Here is a 13,064-nt window from a genome sequence, read left to right as displayed (position 1 = left end):
ATTATGTATAAACTTTATGCTAATGTTAATAATCATCCTTGATTACTAACATAACTTACTTTAGGTAGTTCAGAAAACTATTTCCCATTTCCCCCTAATAGTTTAAAACTAATGGAGTAGGGAAACCACACTAGAGCTTTGCAAAATTTGGTAGTATAGAAATAAAAATAAATTAAAGCAACCCCTATTCATGACCATGAGTTCGATTTCTAACTAAAAAATAAAGGGGCATAAAATAAACTGTTGAAAATTTTATACTATTAAACTCTTCCAGATAAAAGAAGCTGACACTTGTCAGTAATACAGATTAAAGTGAAGTTGAGCAGCAGAAGTAGTAAATAAATTTTCATAAAATAGATAAGAATTAATAACAAAATTATTTTAACTAAATGTTAAACTGTTAAATAACTTAGCCTATAAATAGTATATAATTTATGAAAGGTATTTAATTACCTTTTTGTTCCACTTCTATTGGAGAGAGAGAAGTAAAGAGAGAAAGGAGAAAAGAGAATAGATTAATGGTACGGTATTGGCCAAGCACTTTTTATTCACCTCTTCCAAACTGAAAGTAAATAATTTATTTCACTCATACTTGCTTTACTGAATATTATATGTTTTAATAAAACCCATCTCTCTAATACAGTTATTTAAAAATAATTATATTATTTAAAATACAATATAAACTTTGAGAAAAGGTGTAAAAATTAATCAAACTATGATTAAATAAACATGCCATTCCAAACTACAGACATAAGAAATACAATATTCATAATAAGAACACAATATTTCCATTTGAAAGGCAGTTCAGCAATTATATAAAGAAAGCTTTCAAATAGTTTGGCTAGTCTCATTTATAAATATTATGGTTTATTCCACTATTTCACATAATAGTTGTGCTTTCTATGCATTTGAAAGAATTTGTTCAGAAGGAACTACTCAGCAAATCATTTTCTAAGGCCTGAGATTTTCCATAGCTTGTCAGTCTTACTAGAAATGCACCTCATGAGACTACACATTAATGTGGAATGCTCTTACCCTAAAGAAATTGATATGGAATCCTTATTGAAAAAATTTTTCTCCCTCCCACCCATTAATATCTGATATTATTGTGGAAAAATACTGTGTTTCACAAAACATGTTATCAGAAGGTTTAGAAAAATAATGAGCCACCGCCTCTGGTCTTTTCTGAAATTCTTAAGTGAGTCAACATATACTTATAAAAATAGAGATCCTCAAACATGTTATGTTTATACATTTCAAATTAAATTCCATAATTATTTTTAAGGTACTAAGCAATACAAGTCAGTGAAAATTTTGGGAAATTGTTAACATATTCACAAACTCATCAAGCAGCATCTCTTTATCTTATAAACATTTTGTTTTACCAGAGACAATTTGCTACATTCTAACATGAAAAGAGGGAACAATGAGGAAAAAAAAGAAAAAAAAAAAAAAAAAAGAGGAGAATGTCAGGGAAGAATGAGTTCATAATACAAACTTTAAAAAATTACAGATTTCAAGTGATGTAAAACTAAAGCAATTTCAGTGGAAGAGATGAACTGAGATATTATGCACAATAAATCAATTTAAAACTCTAGGAAGGTTTCAAAAACAAGTGAGAAATACTGTTTGGTATAATTACATTTGGGTGAGATTTTTATACTTTGATCTAAGCTTGTATATTTTCAATTATTGTCAAAACCATACTCGTTTCCCTCCAACGACTTTTTTGAAGCCTCAATATCATGTTGCAAAGTGATATTGAGTGGTTCTATTCCTCCACATCACCAAGGAAAAACTGTTATATATCAAAAGTTCTTCTTAGAAAGTTGCAAACGAGGTTATGAAATTTTAGATCCTTCATCTCATTACTTAATAAATATTGTGTTTAAAATAATTTCAACTTTTATTTTGGAATCAGGGGTTATATGTACAGGTTTGTTACATGGCTATATAATGTGATGCTGAGGTTTGGGGTACAATTGATCCCTTCACACAGGCAGTGAGCAAAGTATCTAACAGTTAGTTTTCCAACCCTTGCCCTCCTCCCTCTCTCCTTACAAATACTGTTTTTAATAATATTTCTTGGACACTTTTAAAAACTTTGTTATAAGATCATAATTTATCATCATCCTCAATTAATCTTTATTGAGTAATTCCAGGGTTTACTGGACTGTATGTCTCAAATAGGCTAATACAGGCATCTCAAGCCTTATCTGAGACATACCTCATGCTTATACCAGAATAATAACAAACCTATATTAAGACAGACAACTAGAAGGAGCATAACTAAGTACCGTAACAAAGTGCTTAATTGATAGTCTCCAAAGTATAGACTTCAGGCCCATTATAATGAAAGCTGAGGTTGGCGATAGGAAGTCATAGTAAAGTGGATATTTTTCAACTACTGGCTTACAAATAAGTTTTCAGAACTAATTTGGATCCTTGAAGTGGCCTTAGATAGAGATATCTTACTGATAAACACAGAGAGAGATATTTACATTCTAAAACATAAAAACGCACATTTATGGAACTTTAGTCTTCTCATTCTAAAACACAAAAATGCACGTTCATAGAACTTCAGTCTTCTTTCACGTAAAACTCATAGACAGTCTTACTTTTGAGTGGAACTTATGCTAACTTCTTTGTGAGTTTTATTTCTCTCTTCAACAAAAACTTAATGAAGAAGGTAGGCTATCTGACAAAAAAATACTGACAATGGTATCTGTTATATTCTTCAAATATTATCCTACACTTTGATATAAATTTTTAATTTTTTAAGAGCTTCAACCTCTTTTAATTCAACTGCCATTTCATAAAATTTTAATTTTGATTCTCTGATCCTGTTTAATATCAGAAAAACTGTAGAATAAGTAAAGCTTGCCTTTGTTGATTGCTGGTTACACAAAATTAAGATTTATTAGGCTGTTGTGCTTTAGAGAAAATTATTATGATCTTGCCCATGTCATGACTGGCTGTAGCTCATTTATCATTTATTTGATATTTTCAAGACTGAAGTAAAACAGTCCTATAATTTAAGTTGAAACAAGAGAACACAAATAATATTTCCATAACAAAAACTGGCAAGACAATGTAATTTGGAATCGAAAAGCTTAGTAACACTAAGGATTGACCAGTCATTACCTATCATTTTATTCTGATTCTAGAAGTTCTCTTCACTGAATAAATAATCAAAAGACATGAATACAGGAAACAAGCACACTACTATATCCTGCACAACCACATAATAAATACTCAGTGAATAGCTCTAGAATTAAATATATAATCCAAATAACAATGGATAATTTTGCTTCTTGATATTTTATGTATGTTATAAAAAGAAAAAGTGGTGAAATAGAATCTGGATTCACTATATAAAATTATATTGCAATGCATTATCTGCATAATGTCTATGCATTTTAATGGATAGGGAGGAAAGTAAAATTTATAAGCAATTTGTATCTCTAACCCATTAAATGTAAAACTGGAGAACAAAGAAGAAAAAGTATATGGATGGCATTGTGGGTTATGCTGACAAAAAAACATTTGTTGCTATAAAGCAGCCTTCGATAATGTAAAAACACAGGACTGAAATATTCCCTTTCCTCCTCTCTGTAATGAGATAATAAATAAATGAATTGCATGATGACAAGTGTGCTAGGGACTTTTCAGGATCTCTTGTTTTTTAGTCTAGTCCAATATCCTGAATTCTGACATAGCTGTCATTGTTCATTTCCAAATGTTTTTGAAACTGGTTTGTATCCTTTTCTCTCTACACTTTTAATTTCCAAACTACTTTTACTATTCATTCAGCCTCTATAAATATGTTTATATATTTCCTTAAAGTGATTTCATCGTTGTCCTTTGTCAAACTTAATGTCATAAGCTATAGCCTGTGGTTAGAGTAAATGAAAAATCCAAATTAATGGGAATTTTATTCTGTATAAAAAAAAATAGGTAAAAATGACTAGTAAATTTTCCTCTATATTTCCCAAGAGTTCATAAAATAGATATAATATATAGTCATGCTATTGTTTTGAAAAATAAGATATTTGTTCAGTCATTTCTAAATCATATGCAATACCTTTGAATTGCATTGTTTAATTAGAAAAGGTATGGATCACAGACCATACATATGTATTGCCAAGTTTTTAAAAATTGTATTATAAATTACAGAGAAATAAATTTGTTGCATGCCAAAAATTGTTAATGCCATAACTAAGTACTATAAACTTGTATTAAATTCTAATGTTTACATTTTCTTTTCTTTTAAACTGTAAATCACAGAAACATTTTCTATTTACAATGTAAATGCTCCCAATGAATAGAATGTTGCAATTCAATAATGCCCCTGTATTTCTGTCATATATAAGAAAAACAACACTTTTAGGGCACATAACTTGGCAATACAATATTAAATAATTTATAAACAGTGTTTTTCATTGCAATGTAGTACTATTATTAACAGAATGAGTTTTCTTTTTACATTTGGTTAAGACGATATAAATACATTTGGGTACCCTTATCACACACCACCTGGGCAGTTAGGAAGATGGCAGAAAGGCAAACTAAGTAAGTAATTATAAAATCACAACCAAAGTTACCTGTAAGTTGCATAATCAAAAGTTCACAGTAATACAGTTTAAGCATCCTAGATAAAAAATCTGACATAAAAAATGTTCCAGTGAGCATTTCCTTTGAGCAACATGTTTGCACTAAACACATTTTAAGTTTTGGAGCATTTCAGTTTTCCAAAACAATGAATATATTTCAAATCCCAAATGTCCAAAATTTGAAACATTGCTGATCCCAAGCATTTCAGATAATGGATACTCAATCCATACATTACATATGAACAGCAAGTTATTATTTCATAAAATGCTGCACACGAATCACCTTCCTGAATTCTTGAAGAATTAACAACATAACCATGTGATATAGTATTTATTATTCCCATTAGTGAAGAGTAAAGAGGGTGAAAACACTACAGGGTTTGAACAAAGTCAACCCTGGTAGGTGACAGAGTCCTGCCATTTGTCTAATATGCTATGCTGACTCTCACAATCTACAAACCCAAGGAAACCCAGCTTGATTGTTGTGTTATTTTTCTCCATTTCCTTCCTGTCACCAAATCTATGAAGAAGCTTACTTTAGAGAAGACAAACATATAAATAGAATCCCCCTGAGAGTAGGCACTATATCTGGTATAATATTCCTTCATTAAGCACTGGAGTTTTACATACAAAATTAATTAATATTTAAGTAGATATTTAAATGCAGGCACTTTCATTATCCAAACTTTTCAAATAAGGAAACTGAGGCACAAATACCATGGCTCTATGTCTAATAAGCTTAGGTGGCCAAGCTTTGTTTAGGTAGAGTTGAAATAGCAATCCAAGTTTGGATATTATAAACATATTCATTATTGATGTTCAATATGATGAAAATGGATCTTACTCATCTACAGTGCTCAACACATAAACAGAGCTCAATTAATATTTGCCATGCTTTGTGCAGTGACTAAATGACACTATGGTATTTTCAAAGAAAGGTACTGGATGCCACACTTTTCAATGCTATCACCCCTTGAGACTAGTGTGCTAATGTTACAAAGTGACTCTCCAGAGAAGATAAAATAACAGGAAAAAAAAAAATAGTTTCCACATTTCTTGACTAAGGAAAACCAAGATTTCTCTTATCACTGGAAACAAACCTATGCTGAATAACGCATGTCTCCCTACTTGTTACCATTTTGAAACAGATAATTCTCTTCTTCCATTTCACTTCCACCAAGAAATACAGAAGCACTTCAGTAAATAGAAAGAAAAACAAGATGTGAAGTTCATTAAATTTTTTGGTATACTGCATATCAAAAATTCTGACAGACATCTGTCTCTTTCTGTAAATAAAGTACTAATCCTTTATTTAATGAGACACAGGAGTAATCTCTGCAGCTCAGCTTCTAAATTATGTTTTTCAAATAATACTCATGCATCAGTGAATAAAAGTGCTGTTCAAGCACCTTGTATTACAATGGCTTTATATAATTTGTTTCCAAAATTAACACCTCCAAATGAATTTCATCCTGGAGTGTGCAGATTGAAAATGTCAATAATTCATAAATGCTTTCGCTAGCCATATTCTAATTTAAACACTTAAATACAATATCTATAGATGCTACAGAAACTGAGATGGCCTTTTATTTTATATTAACATTCCATTCCTTGATGGATCTGCAAAACCTTTCAAACCATCAATTTAGCCTTTTAGAAGAAAATGCAGCTCTTAGTAGACCCTTTTGAGAATCTGTTTATAATAGCTCTAGTAAAAATAATAATTTTTCGAAGTTATTATTGGTAATACTTTTTTTTTTAATTTTTATTTTATTTTATTGCATTTTAGGTTAGGAAGAGATAGCATGGGTAATACTTAAAGTTGATACATTTGCGTCTTCAGTGATATACCCTTGTTATACTGATTTGTTACCACTACATAATAACTACATGACATTTAGAGTTGCTAAACAAAGGCAGAGTTACCTCAGAGTATGTAAGATTAAATATGCATGTTTATGTATTAAATCCACTGAACGCATCTGTGGAGCTACTGTTATGTGCAGCACACTTAGAGCTGTGAATAGAGACAAATAATAATAATCACAACACTTAACAGTTACTGACTGTGTACTCTGTGAAGTCAACCTGTGAAACACTCTACTTCATCCTCATCGAAACTCATGACTTTGTTGGTGCTATTATTGCAGGAGTTATTAATACATTATTTTAGGCAGATAGAAAAGGTAAGGAGTCTTCGGTAAGGCTTTCTCTTTTAATAGAAACAGTTCCTGAAACATTTCTTTAACAGAAGGCAGCTTGAAAAACCTGACTGGCAAGCATTGATATGCAAATACTGGGGACTAGAAACTGGATCCAGTAGTTTCCACCAACTTCTCGTGACCACGTGTGCTAGGTGTCATGGCCGCCTCTAGATAATACCATATGTGCAGAACATCATGACATCGTGCATCTGTATATTAAAAGGCTAAGGTGGGAGGGCCAGTTTTTTTCACTGGCTAAGTGAATGAAACACCTGGTAAAACCAATCCCCTGGGCCTTATGCAAATCAGACACCGCCTCCTCCAGCCTCTCAATAAAACCTACTGCTTTCCATGGAAGGAGTGGGTTTTTTCTCTATTCAGAGCCCTCCCTTCCTCTGCATGGGGGAGCTTTTTTTCTTCTTTCTTGCCTATTAAACTTCCTTCTCCTTAAAACCACTCCATGTGTGTCCCTGTCATTAATCTTGTTGATGCCAGACAAAGGACCCTGGTGTTTCTCCAGTCATTGGAGCCATATCACCATTAAGACCATGCTATAAAGGACAAACTGATCTCTGTCTCAGGGAAACTTATAGTCTAATAACTGGTGATTTTTAATATACTTATTTACCAAAGATAAGCTGTTCTTAAATGCTCTCAAAGAAACCTGTGTAAAGACATTATAAACTGACCAGAAAGAAGTGAATGATGGAGAAGGAGGGAATTGTCAAGAGAAGCTGAAGTTAGAAACACAAGAAAAAATGCTTTGACGGAAATTAAACTTCCCATGGAAAATGTCATCTATTCGTTCTTAAGACATATATTTTTGACTAATTCTTATTACTAGGTTCTTCTACACACCCAGCTCTGGATATATACCAAATATGATATTAAAAATGAATCTAGATCTAATTTCAGAAATTTAGTAAATACTTTTAAAATAATAGTCCCAGAGTTTGGGGACTGAGAGTATGTTAGATGCATTTAGTTTAAGCTGATATTTTATAAATAAGAAAAAGAAAACTAGATAATTGAGATATTAGCTCCAAATCATAGTTTATTTTAGATGAATTGACATCCCAATTTTATCAAACATCAAAAAACTGATGAGTGAAGCCTTCTAAGGGCTTCAGTTGACACATATAGGATATATTTGACATATGTCAGTTTCTAAAGAATTCTACAATTAATTTTTTGTTTCAGTTATAAAAATCATATTTGTACAAATGAACATATTATTCACCATGTTATAATTAAATACAAAATATTTTCTGTTCTTTGGCTAGTGAATCCAGCCCCAAGTTGACCGAAGCATCTGAAATAATTCTACAAAATGCCAGAATATTACATAGCTCTTCAGTATTTCTAGACTATTCCACAAGATGCTGGGTTTTGTTGGTGTTTTGCTTTTTTCTTAGGGAATCTTTCGGTGGGTTTTGTAGTCTTATTCTCTTGCATGAAATGATGATAGTGAGGAAGGAGACCCTTAATCCTCTTATGCTTCCTAGAGCACTTCCCCCTAGACTTCTACATTGCATTTCAACAGGAGAAGTAAAAGCTGGCAGACCCGGGTGCCACCCTGAATCACACTCTTGTAGTTCACAGGCATTGTATGGAGGAATCTTTCAGGAAGGCATTGGTTTTTGCTTCAATATTATCAAACCCCCACCTAGTCATGTACTACACACCTATCTCATGGATCAAGACCCTTTCACATGTAATTTCTAGAACTGTGAGCCTTTAAAAGGGCAAGGATTTTCTTTGTCTAGGAGCTCGGCTATTGGGGCATTCAGGCCCGCCAGAGCTGCTGGCCGAATGAATCACCATTTCCTTCCCAGTTTGGTCTCGAGAGGTTTGTTTGTGGTCTTTCCTACTTCAATAGAAACTTACCATTCTGAGATTAATTCACAAGATTTCAAGAGGTCTGGTAAAGACAATGTTTAGTTATAATTCTATCAGAAAAAAAAAAGTAATTTGACTTCTTACACCTCCGAGTTTATCTTGTCGATAGAATTAGGATAGCAATTTCTGCCCTCATAATCCATAAAATTGTTAAGTGACTCAAAAATTACTACATTATTTACTACTTTATTTTAAACACTCCTCAGAATTAAATAGTAAACTGTGATGTGGGGCTAAAATCTCAACTATCTGGTTTCACTTTCCTCATTTATAAAATATTGGCTCAAATAAATGATATCTGAGTCTTTAGATTCATTGCTATAATCTTCCAATATGTGCTTCTTACACAATTTTTATATAGTTTCAGAAAATTCAATCAATCTATCATCTCTAGGAAGAAATTTTTATACAAATAATATTTGTTTTTCAGGCTTTCTATGAATTTTCTCTTTGTATTTGAAAAGCCAAACATTTTGTAAAAGCTACATGAAGCTTCTGATTTTCCTGTAATTTTCGTCTTACCTAATCTGCTTTGTCACTGAGCATTCACATACCTCGAAAGGGAAATGATGGGAGGAAAGGATGGCTTACTCGATGATTGTTGCTTGTGAAAGTGACTCTGTCCATGCAAAACCCTCAAATATAGTGTAATGGTTAATACTGAGTGTCAGTGTGATTGGATTTAAAGACACAAAGTATTGTTCATGGGTGTGTCTGTGAGGGTGTTACCAAAGGAGATGAACATTTAAGTCAGTGGACTGGGAGAGGCAGACCCATCCTCAATTTCGGTGGACACCGTCTAATCCGATGTCAGTGCAAGGGCTAGAATAAAGCAGGCAGAAGAAGTTGGAAAGAGCAAATTTGTTGAGTACTCGGGCTTCATCTTTTATTTGTGCTGGATGCTTCCTGCCCTCACATCAGACTAAAAGTTTTTCAGCTTTTGGACCCTTGGACTTATATCAGTGATTTGCAAGTGCTCTCAGGCCTTCTGCCACAGACTGAAGGCTGCACTGTCAGCTTCCCTACTTCTGAGGTTCTGGGACTTGGACTGGCTTCCTTGCTCCTCAGCTTTCAGAGGCCTATCGTGAGACTTCACTTTGTGATCTTGTGAGTCAATAGGGAACCAAAATACTGTTGCTAAGAAAGATTTGTAATCTGTGTAATTTCTCCTTATTGATATTCAAATTTAAGTTATTCTTAATATACTTATTCAGTATTTACACTACACCATTATATTTGTTGGATATTCCCTCTATTATCTTATTTAATCCTCACATCAACCCTGCTGAGATTATTGTCACCATTATGCAGATGAGTACAAGGCTCATATAACTAGTAATTGGTAGAGCTGGTGTTTGAACTTTGAAGCCTGCACTAAACCTCTGTGCTACACTCTCTGGGTAAACAGAACATAATGATTATGATAATTATGAGGACAACTCATATTTACTGAGTGTCTGCTACTTCCTTATTATCCAATTAATACATACTACTAACAATTAGATAGTGTCATGATTTCAAGATTACACAGGCAGAAACTGTGGTACAGATAAGTTAAAAAAATAGTAGGTGCCACATCCAAGATACAATGCCAGGCTTCTCACCAGAGTACAATTGTTAAACCACTATCTTTCATGTATAAGCTACTATTATTGAATATCTGCATTGATTAAAGAGAAAATACTATTCCCAGCTATCCCTATTACTGTCTAAATGCCACAAGTGCTTTATCTGTTAAGCTATATTCAGCAAAATAGAAAATGAGTTGATGGCCTGCTTTCAATAAAAATATGACTGTGATTTCAACAAACAAAACATTTTAAAGTTAATATCAGTAACTAGGAATAACTTTTGTCTTACAAAGTAACACTCTAAGTTTTGCTAAAGAATCTCTTCTCAAAGTTATCTATTTAAGATCTCTTTTCAGATTACTATGCTTTTCTTGGACAGCATTTAGGGCAGTACTACATTCCAGACTTACAAGGTACATGTTGGTCACCTGGAAAGCAGAAGCCGGCATTTGACTTAAGTCAGTAATGTCTGACAGGGGTCAGGTGTGGTGGCTCATGCCTGTAATTCCAGCATTGTGAGGGGCTAAGGCGGGCATATCACTTGAGGTCAAGAGATGGAGACCAGCCTGACCAACATAACAAAGACTCATCTCTACTAAAAATACATAAGTTAGCCCGTGGTGGGCGCCTGTAGTCCCAGCGACTCAGGAGACTGAGGCAGAAGAATCTCTTGAATCCAGGAGGCAGAGGTTGCAGTGAGCTAGCACACACACTGCACTCCAGCTTGGATGACAGGCAGAGACTCTGTCTTAAAAAATAAAAATAAAAAATGTCTGAAAGAGGTGAAAGAAACATAGGTGTAGAAGAATTAAATATGCCAAGAAGAAAGTAGTACACATAAAATTATTTGCTAGTGTTTGTCTTACTTGAAAAAAAAATCAGGTTTTATTCATCATGTATCTTACAGTAAACTTGTAAAAGTATCAGTTTTCTCATGTGGTTCCTCCTGTTTCTTCTTTCATTCTTCAGTGACCACCATCGCGTGTTTGCAACAATTCAGTAGCATTATTTCATTGGCCTAATCAAATATCGTTAATTGGATAGTGAATAGTTTCTACTTATTTTCCATTCTTTATAATGCATTTAGTTATGCAGTGTTGGAATATTTAATACAAGAATTGAATGCCTCTGAGAATGATAGCATTGTCTTCCCTATCTGTTTTCCTTACAAATTTATGTTCCTCCTGTGAGAGATAGTGACAGAAGGAATACATATTCCTTAAAATAGAGGTATAAATTGCGTAGGTCAAAATTGACAAAGGAATTAATAAGCAGATAGTCACACAAATGTATATAATGCGATATACAACCAAAAGGTGAGGAATTGAATAGAAAAATTAAATTAAAATAATAGAAATAGAGCATAAAGTATGCTTTCTCTCTCATTTTTTGTAATACTCAACATCTGTGAGGCAATTCACTAAAGGCATTTTTTGTTTGTGTTAGTGAAATGTATTAAATTAGAGGGAAAGTCAGTTTTAGAGAATGAAACAAATGACCACATTATTCTTTGCTCTATTGGACTGCTGTCAACGTACTTTACAGCCTATTTAAACTAGCCCCAACTATGTTTTTTTTTCCTTAAAAGCCATCTGTAGAAGGGTCATAAAAAGAAATTTGTTAGTGAGATCATTAGAGAAGGAACTACCAACAATATAACATTACTAGGTGTAACTTCCTCACTAATTAAATAAGCTTCCTGGTAGACAATAAAAAGTGGTTGATATCTGTTAAACAGATTAGAGTTGATCCTTATTAAATCTTTACTTGTATGTTTATATTAACTGTAAGTACTGTATAAATAGCACATCTTCTACATAAGGTGTTATTTTTTGTAAAAAAAAATGCAACTTTAAAGAACAAATATAAATAGAAGTTACATGTTTTCAGGAACCCTTATGTTATGATAAATTCTGCTAACTCACTAGGAAGTAAGCTGTGTATGTTCAAAGACTGCCTCATTCACCGCTGTGAAATATTCACTTAAGCCATTCAATAAGTATTTTAAATTTATTAAATAAACACAAGGTTTTTCTATCTCAGATGCTCTTGAATAACAGGTACAGCTTTATTTGTATTAAGAAAGGTAAATTTAAAGAAAAAAATGGAAATAAAATGGCGATTTGGATTGCACCAATGCTATGTTGAAGTGAGTATTTTCTGATTATGAAGCTTAATTAATACATCTATTTGTTATTTTTGGTTAATATTCTGATTACAAAAACCTCATCCTAAGCAAAAAAACAAATAATCATGCTCTGTTTCATTATGCTACATTTTAATTTTATTATATTTATTTGCTTTGAGAAAGAGTCTCACTTGGTCACCCAGGCTGCTGTGTAGTGGCATGATCTCAGGTCATTGCAACTTCCACCTCTGAGGTTCAAGCAATCCTCCAGCCTCACCAACCTGAGCAGCTGGGACTACAAGCATGCACCATAATGCATGGCTAATTTTTGTATTTTTAATCAAGACAGGGTTTCATCATGTTAGCCAGGCTGGTCCTGAACTCCTGACCTCAGATGATCTGCCTGCCTCAGCATCCCAAAGTGCTAGGATTACAGGTGTGAGCCACAATGTCCAGCCCCACTATGCTACATTTTTAAATAATGAAAACTGCAAACAAAACAGCTTAGATTTGAGGGCATTTTAAACATAATTAAATGAATGAATAAATTTAAAACAAGAAGAATTTATGGAAACAATAGCTAACAGTTATTGAATGCTTACTATGTAGAAACTATTATTATTAACTTAATTATCAAAACAACTTTTTG

At 32.9% G+C, this 13,064-nt stretch overlaps 1 protein-coding gene across 32 annotated transcripts in view; it reads right to left on the bottom strand.

The window, feature by feature from the left end:
• The window catches only part of ADGRL3 (adhesion G protein-coupled receptor L3), an 846,433-nt gene that overhangs the window by 318,292 nt on the left and 515,077 nt on the right, over positions 1-13,064 (bottom strand). For 28 of the 32 annotated variants that reach the window (XR_012516839.1, XM_074396184.1, XM_074396178.1 and 25 more), the window contains one exon: positions 454-468. The exons of the other annotated variants lie outside the window; for them this stretch is intronic. Coding sequence is in view for 27 of the 28 variants with exons in the window: in XM_074396184.1 (XP_074252285.1) it covers positions 454-468 (15 nt within the window). In the remaining variant the exon portion in view is untranslated. The remainder of the gene's footprint in view (positions 1-453; positions 469-13,064) is intronic. 32 annotated transcript variants of the gene reach the window in all.

This window comes from Saimiri boliviensis, chromosome 3 (assembly GCF_048565385.1).
Source record: "Saimiri boliviensis isolate mSaiBol1 chromosome 3, mSaiBol1.pri, whole genome shotgun sequence".
NCBI classification, from domain to species: domain Eukaryota; kingdom Metazoa; phylum Chordata; class Mammalia; order Primates; family Cebidae; genus Saimiri; species Saimiri boliviensis.
The sequence above is the reverse complement of the archived record's forward strand: the minus strand, read 5'-3'. Positions and strand labels throughout refer to the sequence as shown.